Below are 16,646 nucleotides of genomic sequence, written 5' to 3' on the forward strand. Positions count from 1 at the left end.
GTTATGTAACATTCATCAGAATAACAGACGCAATTACCGTCACTGAATTATCTTAATGACATTCGTTATTAATGAGTAAGTGTTTTCGACATACGTCGGAGGTTGCAAATCTTGGATCATCTTTCTTTATTATCTGTTTAGATCCAATCCAGTTCCTTCACAGAACTTCTTTCCCTTCAATTTACCTAATTTAATAATTCTTCAAATTTTCTCATGTTCATTTCTCATTGCATTGTTTATTATATATTCTACAAACCCGTATGAACACAACGCAATAAATTGACACGATAAAAGCGTTGAGATAATAACCACGAGATAATACTCGACAATAATAATACGAGACAATAATAATCGAAAAGGCTGATGAAACAAAGGAATGAGTAATTTGTAAAGACAGGAAAACAGCAATTAACGTACATCCAGCTACAATTGAAAATAACTTTCTTCGCTTTAAATGAAATTCCAATCAAATACGTTTTATCAGACTCGACTTTAACAATCAATATTATTAGCTCAACAAATACTCGAGATTCCCAATGTTTTTTGTCGAGTTTCAAATAGAACGTTAATTACTCGCTTGTCGGAACGTCCATCGGCATCGAAGACCGTGAACCAATCTACGTTATCTTCTCCTTCGTTTCAGGCTGTCGCTGGCGATACCAGTCAACCGCGAAGGTTACTCGAGATGCAACATGTACGATGTAAATTACACGGAAATTTTGCTAAATGGAAGCCACGTACCGGACCCATCGTGGCCAACGAAAGATTGCCAACAAGGATGGGAATTTAATTATACCACCGTCCCTTATGCGTCTGTGGCATCCGAGGTGACAGAAAATGTTCGACTTGTAATTTCCTGCTTTTTGAATATTTTATCTGTTCCTATCAATCAATCCCTTTATACTGTGTATGTCGTATTCGATTATTTGCATGATCTATTTCGATAAAAAATAAGCGTAGTGTACAATTTTTGGAAAAAAAGAAGAACGATGAAAAGGGTCGAATAAACGTTTGTGGAAAGATCGATAGTTCAGAAGTGGGAAAATTAACAATGTCGATTTCCACAGAGGAAAATTATAGTACGTAACAGAATTACTAGTACATATTGCAGTAATAATTAGTGCATGTAGTGAAATTACAGAGTACATTCTAAATTCAAGCGTTACATTGCCAAATAAAAAACAATCGAATAAATATTTATAAAAATACTTAAAGAAAAAAAAGGATAAAAAATTTCGAATTATGAAAGCTGATAAAACTAGGTTGCGATAAAACTGAAAATGAAAATATCGGATTGAAAAGAAACTTTAATAAAACGTTATAACGAGCAACAGCGCGAACACGCAGATTTGTTCGACATAAATTGCAAGACCTTTTGCTCCAGTGGATTTCCATGAACTTTGCGTCGCTCGTCAGGAGAAGAATTATTCATCGAGGGGTAGGAAGCATCCAGAAGAAGGACGCGAGAACGCGCAGGGTCTTAAGCTTCTCCTTCTTTTTTCCTCAAAGGCAAAGAAAAAAGGACAGATCATTAGGAATTTCGAAACTTTGATCGAAAATTCGTTTAATCGAGGCGTTGAAATTGCTATAAGATTTCCGTGATGCTGATCGTGATCAGAAGTAAATCATTCGACTGTAGTTTTCTGTTGCAGCTGGGATGGGTTTGTCAGTATGATACATTGCCAACCATAGCTCAAAGTATCTTCTTCATCGGCGCTATCTTCGGAGGATTAATTTTTGGATGGGTTGCTGATCAATATGGAAGAATACCAGCTTTGCTCGGAGTTAATTTAATGGGATTTCTCGCTGGGGTGGCTACTGCGTTCACGGGTAGCTTCTGGCAGTTCACTTTGTGTCGTTTTTTCGTTGGATTCGCCTTTGATAATTGCTTCACTATGATGTACATATTAGGTAACCGTTTTTCAATAATTTCTTTTTTGCCCTGGAATTGAGTTTGAAAGCCACACAGTGGCTACAAAAAGTACTTGTACGTATGTATCCTTATTTCCCAATGAAGCGTCTCTCTTCCTTTTTTTTAAATCAGTTTTTACGTTTCATTTTGATAGCATTAATTATTTATAAGCATGTATGAAAGTATTACAAATGATACGAAAGCTAATATTTTAATCAGTCTTATCTTAAGACTTAGTCTTAATTAATTGGTATATATATAAATGCTGTTCTAAATACGATGGTGTACAGTTACTTTTTGTAATTACTGTAAGCAGGAAGATCTCTAAGTTTAAATAACAAAGTAATCTCTACAACATACTGTAAAACTGTTGTTATGCTTGATTTACGACTGACGTTTCTACAAGTATATGAATTTTGCAACAGAACTCACGTTGCCATGCAACAATTTAAATGAAATTGAAAACCATTCAAAGTTACGAAGAAAGATGCTTAAATACATATGAATATACATGAGGTCATACATATTTATTTTTTAACTGCGGCGTTTATATCAAAGAGAGGGAGAGAGACAGAGAAAAATTAATTTTCCTGTTTTATAAGAATTTCATGCAAGATAAAAATATGAAACTTTAAGATATTTGGATTTATATATACCATTGAATATTTATAATATTTAAAGGTAGTTAGTTCGCAATCATTTTCTATACTAATATTTTCCCTCTATACTCGCGATCAATTATGTTTTCGCGATCAGTTATGTATTAATTTTGTTTTCTCTTTTAACGAGACAATATTCTCATTACAAAGGATTAGTTGTTCAAAATTGCTTTTCATTTCTGGACAACTATAGCATACCAGGGTTTTCATAAATTTTCACTTCCCAACGGAAAGCGAAGGTAACGAATGAATGGTTCTACAACGAACGCTTCCACAACTATAAATCTATGTATATATATACATACATACATGTATATGGTTTTAATTAAAATGAACATCTTCTTCTAGCAAACTTATTTAAAATTCGTAAAAATATCACATAATAATATAAAACAATCAAGTAACATTTTAAATATTCCATTGAAAATTCTAATAAATTGTTTAATATAAGATCGATATAATTCATGCTGAATTCATTGTCTGATATCCATAATACAGGCAATTTATAATACAAAATTTTATTATAACTCTACATGAAAAAATTTCAATTATAATACTGTAGAAATATATTTTCCAGTTATTGTTCTAATATCAATATACTGAAGAGAAAATCTAGACTAGTCTCTGTCTTGAAAGATATTTTATACCCTGAAAGTACAGCGTTAAGACCCTGATTGAAACTTTTGAAGAGACTCTGTTGAAACGTAAGAACGCTGATTGAAAGTTCATCAGACGAGTCATTGAAACGAGTTTTCTTGATCGAATAGCAAGTTTGTCCTGCAGACAGCATTCCAATTGTGAAAATCGAGACCAAAGAAACTCAGGTGGCGTGCATTAACCCTGAATCGATGACTCAAGCCGAGGTTGGAAAAATTTACAATTTGTTCGACAAAACAAGGCCAAGTTGACGAGATTCGTGAGCAAGTGGCTGGTTCGTTAATGATTTGGCGTTCGAATTTTCTTATTTCTATTCTAATTATCAAGGTCGATTAAACGATTGATCACGAATATTCGACGGAAATATTGAGAAAGAAGGCTCGATCTGTACGAGTGTAAATCGTATTTTAATCAATGACTTGAGAAAGTGAGGTATTGATTGAAACTAAGATAAGTGATACTAATTCGTTTCGAGCGCGTAACAAATTACATCATCGGATTCATTGATTTGCAAATAATTCTATATTCAGTTCCGTATTTATAATCGAGCCTAGCGAAGATAAAATGAAAGGGACGTGATTATCCGAGGGTCTCACAACTAGAGAAAAATCGATGGGAACGAGGAAATCCTTAATTGTAGAAACTGCGTAGAAAATACCGTGGAAAATATATATATTTTAATAGAAATATTTTTGTACTTTTTTTTAAACATTAAAACTTTAGAGCTTTAGAAGCTTTATGTATTAGTATACGTATTTATACAGACTTTGAAATTCATAACAAATTTCTCTAGATAGATGCGGATTTTTTGTATTGTTTCGTATGTATACTTGTGTCACTTTTTTTTCTAACGATATTTAGTTAAAAAGTTCGTCTATATCATTTATAGTAGATTTTGTTTTTATTTATATTAATGTTAATTTTATATTAATAAAAATCACTGAAATTTTCAGTATCATCATTATTTAGTATCATCGAATTTCTTTCTTCTTTATGTTCCATATTATTATTAAAATTCTCTAATAAACATTCAAATATCCTATAGAATATTTCCATCATTTTTCACATATTATTTGCAGTCATATTTTCCATATTTTATTATCGATAAAGTTTGAGTTGGTTCTTTAAATTCCTATTCAACATTCCAGCTAACCAGTCGATATCAATAACACGTGCCTTTCTTCCTGCCAGGATTTATAACTTATTCAAGCAGAACCTCACTCGACCAGCTCGTTGAAAGCGTAGAATTCGATCAACTTCATACAATTCACATACAAACTGCAGATAATGCTAACAGTGGGAGGAAAATATGAGACTGCAAAGCGTATAAACCTAGTAGTTTATAAAAGCATTTACATATTTGCCACAGAAAATTTATATGTATGTAGAATATGTGTTATATAAAACATTCTGAAATTTCATTAGTATTGTAATGATTATATTGGTAAAGTTTGAAGCATTTCTGAAGATGCACATAGAAGTTACGAGATATTTAATGCAAACATTTATTTAGTACAAATATACAGCATAAATAGTTATCTTAAACATGTAATAAATGGTTATCAAATATCGGGATTTATTAATATAATAAATGTTTGACTATTTTTATAATTAAATATTTTTGTAATTACTGTGAAATATGTAATTACGCTAAATAATTTTGTATCTTGTATATAGATTTTTAAATTTACTTAATTGAAACTCTGCATTATAATAACCGTATTTATAATTCTGACGTCATATTCGATATAATTATTATATGACTTTATTACGATCCTAATGAAATTCCAATATATTCATGAATATATAACAGAAACGTAATAATACTTTGTTGTACTAATTATGATACCATCATATATAATAAATATAAATAAATAAAAAATGTCTATAAATGCTAAGATACTTTTACGAGCCAACAGGCGAGAAGGAAGAAACGAAAGAAAAGAAAGAAGAGAACGAACGTTAATCAGTTTCGAAACGTTAACAACGTCCTTGCGTTGGACGGTGCTCGCGTTTATCGATTGGTCGCATTGCGAGATATCGGTCAGATTATTATTATTAATACGATCGTCTGTAATTTATCTTTGCTAACTGTGCCGCACGGAATCTTCGTTTACAATAAATGAGTTGTCGCTTTTGATCGAACGGTAACACGATATGAAATTACAGGGTGACGGAAACAGCTGGGAGAAAAGCGAATACTTTTTCTGCGCGAATAATGTAATGTTAAAGGCAGTAAACCTTGAGAGGCGAAGTGATGAAACGAGTGGTCTCAGAGAAGCTTCTTTACGTCTTCTTCTCCTTTCTGTATCCTTTCTATGAGAATAATATCTCGTCTTCAGAAGAGCTCTCCTCGCCCTATCTACGCGTTGTAAAGGCAATACAAACTGAATGATACATATATTTAAAAAACGATATTTTGTTGGTTTTATGAATATTGATTTTTATAACGTGAGGTTCTTCTACTCTTATTTTCTATTAAATTAATGATACATATATTTTAGAATGGCTGTCGCAATGGTGATGATGATGATGGTGATGATGATTTGCGAAAGAAGATGTTGAAAATTACAGACAGCATAAATAATATTTAGATTTCATGGAAGTTGATTTTTGTAATGCGAGGTTCTTCTATTCTTATTTTTCATTAAATTTCTATGTAGAAAATTATTAAACATTTGGATATAACTGGGAGATTATTTCCATTCATGCGTACCGGAGTTACTCGATGGTCTCGTACCGAAGCTGATAACCAACCCAGATTTTCAGGAAAGCGATTAATAGCTTAAAATTTATTCGTGCGAGATAATAATCCAAAATGTAGTTAAAGTTTTTAAGCATTGTTTGTTAGGATTACGAGAAAATGATGAATTAACAGTTATGTATAGACACGTTATATATATGTAGGAGGTCCAGAGCGTATTGGGAAAATTTACGGCGAATTAAACAGGAAATTCCGAGATATCTGCTCAAAATATCTGATTTGTGGAATTATCCTATAGCTATTTTATTTAATAAAAATTAATTCAGGTATTTTAGAGAATAGAAATATCTGAAACTCGTGATTTAAACGAACGTTCGTCATTTTGGTTTATTATGAATTATAAATTGGTTCATTATGAAGCATGAAAAGTAAAAATCAATGGTACAAAGTGATCTTAAATAAGGAAGCGAGTTCCATGGTAAACATGGTTCGAGCATCGCAATTATAATAAAGCAAACAAAAAAAAAAAAGAAACAACCACTGAGCGGTAATTATCAGGAAGCCACTAGTTACAACTAATTGAAGGTGATTCCGGATTAGAAGCAAGCCACTATTAAGTGGCTAACACGGTTGCTTCATTATGAGCAAGTACTCCCTATTTTGCGGCAACTACAAATAGACGTTGTTCACTATGATATATTTCCACGTGTTTATTGCATCTTGTCCTGTTATGCGATTAAAGAGTTACAACCTTGCGTTTCTAATTTATTGGACGTATACGCACCAGACATTAATTTCGTCTACGTATTCGTGAAATTGCGAGATTCATTCATCGCGAAGGTCAGTTCAATTGTTCAAGATAAGTTCTCATCGTTTTAATCTGTTTTCTTGTACGAAAATAGAGTAATATTTACTTGTCATTGCACTGTGGATATATATCGATATGTTCGTTCAGGAAGTCAATTGTTTTCATCGAATTAGACTCGACTTTCCGTAGAGAATGTTCGTTTCGACATAAATATGTATCTCAGGCTTATCGATCTTTCAATATCTACCATAAATAGCTTAACAAGGTAACACACGCGCGTGTTTGAATTATGTAAATGATCCTTTGACTCTAACGATCCGTTTATTCACAGTTAATTTATGATATTGCTAGTTACGCGTGATTCTACCTTTTGTATCTTTAAGAAATACAGGGTGATTGGTAATTGGTGGTACAAGCGGAAAGGGGGTGATTCTACGCGAAAAAAGAAGTCGAAAATATAGAATAAAAATTTAAAAATTTTAAAATTTAAAAATTTAAAAATTTAAAAATTTAAAAATTTAAAAATTTAAAAATTTAAAAATTTAAAAATTTAAAAATTTAAAAATTTAAAAATTTAAAAATTTAAAAATTTAAAAATTTAAAAATTTAAAAATTTAAAAATTTTAAAAATAAAATAACGTCAATTGAGACAACGATCTACAGTGAGATCCGTTATAACGAGACGTGATAAAGTGCACGCGTACCGAGCGAAAATTCAAAGTCGATTTTCTCGAAAACAAAGCCTCAAACGAAAAATTTTTATTCTATATTTTCGACTTCTTTTTTCACGTAGAATCATCCCCTTTCCGCGTGTACCACCAGTTACCAACCACCCTGTATAATTCGTAAATAGAAACGTATTCTTGTCGATAAGTATTGAAACACTTACGGAAATTTAAATGGGCTTGAACAATCATCGGGAAATTATTAAAGTCCTTGTTATTAGATCTAAACACGATTTAATCGTAGAACTAAACACGTTTGTTAAATTAATCTATATATTGTATATCTACTTTTTATATATTTGTAACTCAAATTTTTCTTCTTCATATTGCGTTAAGTTGCCCCAAAAGTTTCTTTCGTTTTATATTATTTTATTGAATTACGTATGATCTATTTTGTCCCAATGAATATAATTCAATAAAATAATATAAAACAAAAAATAGTATGCGTCTATTATCTCCTTACGAGACGAAAGAAATTTCTGCGACAACCTAATATATTGTTCCATTCTTTATTCACAGAATATTTCTTTCACAGATGATTCTTCTAAATATTATGTTTTTTATTCCAGTATTAGAATACGTTGGACCAAAGTGGAGGACATTCGTGGCGAATATGTCGATCGCAATATTCTTCACATTTGCAACTTGCATTCTACCCTGGATCGCCTATTATTTGGCCGACTGGAGGATGACCTGTATTGTCACCTCGGTTCCTCTTGTTCTAGCCGTAGGTACGCCATGGTTGATACCGGAAAGCGCTCGATGGCTGGTCAGCCAAGGTCAGATAGACAGGGCCATTAAAATCCTTGGTAAATTCGAGCGAATCAACGGCACCAAGGTGCCCGATGACATCTATAGACGATTCCGGGTAAATAAACCGATTACCGCAATCTTTTCCGTATTTTCTACTTTTATGATCTTTCCTGCTTTATGTGCGTTCTATAGATACCAATTTATATGCCTTTAAGCATATCATATAATCATTTTCTTTGAATAGAAGTCTAATTGGGTCTTTTACGTAATGAAAATTTGTTTACAACCTAGTAATTTTATATCTTATTCATCACCTAAATTGCCAGCGATAAATTGCTGTCAATTTCTGTTATTGTCTGTTATTGTCTATTTCTGTAATGTTATTTATTGAATTTGTATATTGTTTTTATCTTTGAAAATTTTTATACAAATAGATTAAACATTTGGAAACTGCTCAGTCTGAATAGATCATGGCAATATTAACATTAATGTACGATATAAGGAGATGATCGACTTTTAGAGGTTTGATGTTTTATAAAGTAAAATGAAAAAATTTGCGAACGTCCAAGTAAACTATTTCGAAAGGATTGTCTCATACAAATATAACATAAACTTTCTTCCGGATTTTATCGTAATCTTTGTACACATAACAGATTCACATAAATTTGTAAGAAAAACAGACAAACGACATTAACTAGTTAAAAATTTGCTAATAACAGGAAACCTGTGCCAGAATCTGCAAAGAGGAGGAAGCAGACAAAACGTACTCCGTGTTGGATCTATTTAGAACGCCACGACTACGGAATATCACGATTCTATTTATTGTTATTTGGTTCGTATCGCTATTAAACAGATATCAAATAGATTGACGTAAAATCGGAATTGTATCTTGTAAAAATCTCACGAACAGTTTTATATCTTTTGTCTAAAAATACTTCATTTCTGAAGCAAGGAATTTGCTTCTCACATGAAATACGATAGCGTGCTTTTCTTTATCATATGAAATTGTTTTACGAAATATAGGATGGCGATTTCTTTGGTGTTCGATGGTCACGTACGAAACGTCGATAATTTAGGCCTGGACGTGTTTATTACGTTCACGATTGCTGCAGCAACCGAGCTGCCTGCTGACACGTTCTTCACGCTCGTTCTTGATCGATGGGGCAGAAGATGGCTGGCGTGTGGTTCCCTCGTCATTTCTGGTATCTTCAGCATCTGGGCTTCTGCCGTTTCCAATAGTTCGTACATTTCGTTTTTATATATTCACCCTTCTATATTACTGATCAATCTTCTAAATAACCTAAGTCGATAATTCTGACTTAATCAGACGAATATTTTTCATTCGTATAACATTGTGCTTTTTGAAAGGAAGAAAATGTATATTTTGGAATATTTATAACATGCAAATGCTTGTAGATTATTTGCTACATTGCTAGAATAGTTTCCAAGCCCTATCATGTATCCGTTGTATAGATATTTTATTTCCCCTTCTACTGCTTTGATCATAAGATCGCTTCGTATTTCCGCATATATCAAAGGGCGTTGGCAATAGTCCTCAAAATGATGGGCTTCAGCGCTCCAGCAGTGCTATATGGCTTTCAGTAGCCGTAATCCATAATACAATCCCTTAGATTCAAATTGGCTAGATTAACGTTTTATAGATAAGAAGTTTATTGCTTGTGCTTAGCTTAGAGCTAAGCACGCTTATATTAAGCTTAGCAAATGCTTGTATCAACTATTGCAGACAACCAGACAAATTACAGACAGATAAAATAATTTCTTCCCTTTTTATTCCTTAAAATTTTCTAAAATTATTTCATGAAAAATTAGAATTAAAAACTAATGCTAAAATTTTTTTTCAGGTATATATACAGCTTCTCTGGCAATTCTCGGTAGATTTTGGATAAACATTTCATACAATATCGGTCTCCAATATGCGGCTGAAGTATTACCAACTGTGGTTAGAGCTCAGGGTGTAGCTTTGATACATATAATGGGATACGTTGCTAGTATCCTCGCACCCTTCGTAGTCTATCTCAATGTTGTGTCCTCGTTCCTACCTCTTCTTGTGCTGGGCACACTCGGAATTATGGGCGGTCTTCTGACTCTCTTTTTGCCGGAAACATTGAATAAGGATCTTCCGCAGACGCTGCAGGACAGCGAAGATTTTGGAAAAGATCAGAAGATGTGGGATGTACCTTGTATCGGAAGGTAAAATCACATAAAGGAACTTTCGGTCTCCTTTTTTCAAAGATATTCACAGATCTTCAAGCTCGAAGTTCAAGATTCTCAAGCATTCTGTTAGATCTACATCTTCGTATGCTTTCGTATTACTTTCTTCTTAAAATCTGTTAAATCTCTCAAAAGAAAACTGGACTATCTTCTTTCTTCAAATGCTTTTTAAATCTTTTGAACAGAAGAGAAGGATCGAGTTGGGAAGTTATTCAAATCTTTAAGCGATTGGATTCAATATTTTTAAACGCAATGTTTTGACAGGAAACGCGAGGACGAGGAGACACCACCGGTCGCCATGTTCCGATCATTTTCTAGATGCAGTGCGAGGAATTCGATGAGAGCGTCGCTTCGCGGCGAACCTTTAAGGAGTAGCATGCTACGGAGATCGAGTATAAAATCGAGGAAAAGCGAAAACTCGATCACAGAGGTCGAAAGGCTGTAGCGAAACGTTCACCACGAAGTACAATATTTGTCGCGTTGATCTCGAGCAAAGAATCTTTAGTCTTCCAAAAACGTGCAATACATGTATTAGAGTAAGACAAGTTATTGAATCCAGGAATCTTAAATTCCACCGTCATTAATATTCATTATCACAAAACAGCGGATTTTTATGCAATTATGGGTGATTCGAAGATACGAAAATTTATAGAATGCGTATGACGCAAAATTTTGTAAAATATCCAAAAGTACAGCACTATCGATGATATTTAATGGATAGAAACATACTTTTGCCCAAGTCCTTTCGATTGTATCAAATCTTTCAATTGTATTATTGTATCCACGAAAATATGCATTTGCATAAAGATCCGCAATGCAATTATCATCGCAATTTTTCATCAACAATGATTGATTAAAAATTCAATCATTAGGCGAGCGAATAAAAATTAGAGTAAGAACGTAGGTTAAAGTAATTGTCGTAAATTGTCGTGGGTAGTTAATGTTAAAAATTAGTACTTTCCTTTGTTATAAAAGTTCCTGAAATTGTTCGTACAAAAGCTCCATCTTATAGAATATAGTGCAATAATCGTTATACTAGTAAAATAATAACATCATAAATATACAAAATATATTAACGAGATGAAAATAATATGGACAACGTGGTGTATGGCCACGAGATTTGTACATATGTACGTGTAAGTATTTGTAGATCGATTAGCAATCGCAGAGACCTCGTGCGCATGTCACGCGACGAGATAGCGCGATTATTTTTATTATGATGTAAATCGTTCTTAGATGTTTTGTAATAAAACTTGCCAGTAAAACCTTCCCTGGATTCTGCTAATAGTTCTTCACCACTTGTTCCTTAGTCGATTGAATTAACGATACAAATAAGTATGAGATTATCTTAGGAAATCTCATTAATATTTTTGTCGACATCTGCGACGTAAAAGCGGGGTAATAATATTTTGAAGTTTTGACGACGCGTTGCTTACTATAGATATTGTCTGTACAGGATTCATCAATTTTTAGAGAGCCTAGTCTCGCCGAGATGGAGATAATCCTCTTTAAAGCTGAACGTTTTAACACGTAATCCCACTAGCAAGCCATTGCAAAAATGATATTTCGATTAATGATGGAAAATCGCTTTTGAAGACAGAAAAGTCTTCTTCGAAGGAAAAATTTGATCTAAATCTTTCGAATAAAATTAACGTAAAATCTGTGTTACGCCACGAGGCTTACCACAGGCTGTATTTTCTAACCGTCGCTCGCGGCCCTACAGTGTCGCAGGCAGACCGCCCTATCTGCCCGTCGGATCATATACAATGTATCGACGAGAGTGTCACGTAATTTTTGGGTTGGTCGGTGAAAATAAAATATAGTCGAGTCGTAACACAACTATTTACTTGGTTTTAATCAACCTTTATTATGAATTCAGCAATCACAATGTAACACGCACTGAATTAACATAAATCACAATTCACTCCAACCACGTTATGTAAGACTTAGTTACAACAATACATTAAGTACGCGACTTATAAGAGACCGACATAGATATGTTGACTATTCTAAGGATACAGAATAAGTGAAGTTTTACTGACGATACTGTGTCTGAGGAAAGCTAGGGGTGGGTGTGTCTAAGGACACGGGACTATCGGATTTGTTGATGACAATTTTGGTTAAGGAAGTGAGGGCAGTAGACACCATCTCCGATTGGATAATAGGACGGTTGGTGGACCAGGAAGGGTTTTAGCCGCCCTCGCGAGAAAGTTGCCAACGGAACATACCAGATGTGGAGAAAACCAACTTTCTAAGCTAACACGTGGTAGACAATAAACGTAAAGGGAAATTTAAGACAGGAAATACTCGCTTGGTCCGAAGGACCTTAACTATAAAAATGCCAAGGCCCCCTGGTGGGCACTTAAGACTATTGAGGGTGCGCGCCAAGGATATGCAGACATCTGGGTGCCATCCTGTCCGTGGTGTGTGGCCTGGTCTCTGATATGAATTGACGTTACAAGAGCATAGTTGTTGCCAAGCAGCGAGCTCTAGAAACGTCGATTTTTGACCGTTACGTTTTTCACGCAAGAAGAGGCATACGTGATCATAGGCGCGAGCGGTGGCGTGACCCGAGCATAGTGGGGGTCATCTTCCAAATGAGACAAAGGAATAATCGAAGGGGATCAGTTCCTTCTGACGAGTCAAACGTGACACTTCGACAAATCTGACGAGCAAACGAATTTATCTAGAGATATCGTAAAGTCGAGTCAAATTTCTGTAACATATTCATCATATTATTGTAAAATATATCATTCTATGTTAACCTGTTAATACAGTGTTACATTCATTAAACCACCTCTGTTGTCTTAACCGAAACAGGGGAACGACTATTTCGCGGCGTCGATTAACATAGTCGTCGCGAGAATTTACGCCTCTCGCTGACGCGTCCTCGCGACCGCATCTCTCCGCGAACGGTCGTACCAACTGTAACAAAGCATTTATTGACAAATTTAATATCTTTCTCCATAATCTGCATAAATCTGCAATACCCTTCCTTTGTATTTGTGTGCGTTATTGAATTGAATAAGACACCGATATAACAAGTTATAAATCACAGTTTATTCCAACAACGTCTCTCCGCGAACGGTCGTGACAATCTGTATATAAAATCGATAATTTCAGCATTCAACATGCTGTATATTATAATGCCAAGTTCACGTTATGTTCATAAAGAGTACAGAGATAATCTTCCAAGAAATTTCTCCCTAGAAGTGCTTGAAATCTCTTCTTGGAGAATCTTAGAAATGCGCGAAGAATATTCCAATTTCAGAGTGTTTCGAGAAATATCGTCGAGCTACAAATACCTGGAATTCGAATCGCAGCGAGTATTCGACGTATGCGTGGGAGTCGTTCGTGCTGTTACAGTGGAGAAACATGTTTTTGTTTTTACGGAGGTACAATTCAAGACTAATTGTAGATGTAACGCGATTTAAAGCTATAATAAGCGTGGAAAAACCATTCGCGATCGGCCAATTACTTTTTCCACTGTCAATTTATTAATTACGATTGCTTCTGAAAGTTTTCCTACGCGTAACTGCTAAACGAGAATTTTCCCATAGATCCCAGAAATTTCGTACACTTACTTTGCCATACCAGCTACCACAAGCAACCAAGAAAATATCGATGTCTTAATTTTCGCAACTTTCAGACATTCTTGAAATTTAGATAAATACAAATACAAATGCAAAACAATGCCGTTATAGATAAATACAAAAATTTCGAAGTTTTCCGCTTCTCAGAGAAATTTTGCTTGCATGTGTACGCAGTGCTCAGAAACTCGGCAGATTTAAGCCTAAAAGGATTAAAATTCGATGAAAAGATTACGAGATAATAAACTTCAAAGTCGATTACCACGGAAGTTTACATCGTGTGAAAGATTTGTGGCGGATCGGTATCAACAGGACGCCGACAGGTCGAGGCATCAACGCGGCGCAACACCTCCCGGGCGATCCGCGGGTATCAACCGCCAAAACTAGAGGACTACGACGACAACGAGTCTGTCTGTCTAACTCGTTAGCGGTCGAATATACGAGCGATTGATATAAATACCGCACCTAGCGAGACTCCCTCTACGTCTAAGGCAGGGACTACCGGGCATAGCCTTACTGACGAGTCCACCGGTAGTCCCAGGACGAAACGCACTCTCTCTCTCTTTTCATCCGTCACAGATTAAAAGGAATATTCTGACGAGCAGCTCTTTTAATAGTTTCAGCGTCTAATCCTCTAAAAACGTGACATTAATTGTTCGTGCCAAAGAGGCAGCTACGAATTGCAAAATATCGCGAGAATTCGATCTCGACGGGCGTAGAAAAGGCAGGGGCGGGAGAACAAAAGAGGATAACGTCTCAGATTTAAAAATGTGCTTGTTACATGATTTTTAAAACTTGTTTTTTTCGGTATCTAAAGCACACTTACAAACACGATTTTTTTTTTTTAATTCGGTGAGCCGCGGAGAGCTGAATACGACTTTCGTATGGAAAGTCACGAAGGTACGATACGTTATATTTTTGCGAACTACTTACTTCATCTAGTCGGTTTTTTTCTTCTTTTTTCTTGAAGGAACGCATGGATCTATATCGCTCTCTTTCTCTTCTTCTTCTTCAATGTAATTTTCACGTAGGAGACTTATCCGCCTCAAGTACGTATTATAATCTTTTATTGTAGACCATCGACGAAATGATTCTTCTCGATACCGTTTAGTAGCATCGTTATGGAAAATTCTTCTCTCTTCTCATTTTAATTCCCTTAACAGTCAATGGAATCCGATGCTATGCGCACAGCTACGTACGTGCAGTGCTATATCATCTCTACTCCATAAATATCGTTCACTGCCCCAATGTTAAGGTTCAACATACGAGAGTTCGCGACCTTTATCGTAGTTTCTGTCGCTAATTAATATTAACGTGATGCAATCTGAAGCGACGAGTAATGAATATGCCCCTCTAGCGTGACGAGTTATCAGTCATACATGTTACAAGACGATTGTACCATTATTCGGTGCCAACTAGTAAGGTTGCGGAGAAGCATGTTGTCGACGACAGACGAGATTAATCTTACTGATTGCAGTCTTGACACAGACACGCACATATGTAAATGGGACATTTGTAAAGTTTCTATCACGATCGTTGTATTCTTTTTTTGCTTACGTAAAATGTGAAAGGCATTGTGACTCGTTTGCGATCATTGATAGTTTGTTTGGTGAGTGTGCTGTTATGAGTGGGATTAGTAGATGAAAAGATGATTTAACGTGGCGATTTTTATGATTGTAAATATTGACATCTTTTGACGCCGATTTGTATGTTTTTTTAATATTAATATAGAGTGGAATAGATACACCATTGGGGATTAAATGTTTTTAATCTTTCGTTTCTAAGCTTTAATTAATTACGTTTCAGAGTTACTCGAATGAACTATATCTTAAAGAATAAAATTCGAGTTTGATTATGCGTTCGTAAAAATTACGATTAAATTTGAGTTATTGCCACTTGAAGACACTTCGTTACAATAATCATTGTAAATAAAATTAAGAAGTTAAGTAAAACTAGGAACATTATATTTGTCTACGATTTTTTACATTTCTGCGAGACGCACATGTTTCATTGCTAACGAAATAATTAAGTTTATTATAAAATATGAAGATTAATACGCTTCGTATTAGCAAGTTAATTTTCGAAAGCTAAATGTAGATATTATTATTTGAATGTCATAAATACCCGATACAACAAGTACATACATGAAGTGACACACACTTGTGTATTCATGAGTTTTTAATTGCCTTCTACGAGTTTACGAATTATAAAATTTTATAATTACAAATTACACACTCGAATGATAGATTATTTAAATATTTAAATACGTGTAATAAAATTTCGATTCATTCGATAAATGTTCAGATAAACTCTCCGTTTTGTCTACTTTTCATATCTTTTGGAATCTTGTTAAAAAATAATGAAAAATGGGGTTCGTTATAAATTCATGATTTAGTTAACGATGTTCAAGGACGTTTAATCTGAAGGATCAGAAGGAAAATCACGATCGTTACGAGACAACGTGAGAAAATTTAATGCCGCAGATTGTCTGAAATCAGCCATAATCGCATTGTTACTTACTGAGCGATTCTTAGATCCTTTAGTTCTGTTTGTTTTGCCGACGAAACACGTATAACATAATCTGTTACCGATACTAGGTGATAAAT

The 16,646-nt window shown here is 34.4% G+C and overlaps 1 protein-coding gene across 1 annotated transcript; it reads left to right on the top strand.

Moving 5' to 3' along the window:
- The first annotated feature begins 697 nt into the window (after positions 1-697).
- Positions 698-11,722, top strand: LOC117240542 (organic cation transporter protein-like). The gene is made up of 7 exons (XM_033506559.1): positions 698-827; positions 1,640-1,911; positions 8,035-8,333; positions 8,938-9,050; positions 9,242-9,456; positions 10,081-10,429; positions 10,715-11,722. Exons 1-7 carry the CDS (start codon positions 727-729, stop codon positions 10,893-10,895), a joined length of 1,530 nt encoding a protein of 509 aa, XP_033362450.1. The 5' UTR covers positions 698-726; the 3' UTR covers positions 10,896-11,722.
- Positions 11,723-16,646: the final 4,924 nt, after the last annotated feature.

The sequence above is a fragment of the Bombus vosnesenskii genome, unplaced genomic scaffold (assembly GCF_011952255.1).
Source record: "Bombus vosnesenskii isolate JDL3184/JDL3185 unplaced genomic scaffold, Bvos_JDL3184-5_v1.1 scf7180000014765, whole genome shotgun sequence".
NCBI lineage: Eukaryota > Metazoa > Arthropoda > Insecta > Hymenoptera > Apidae > Bombus > Bombus vosnesenskii.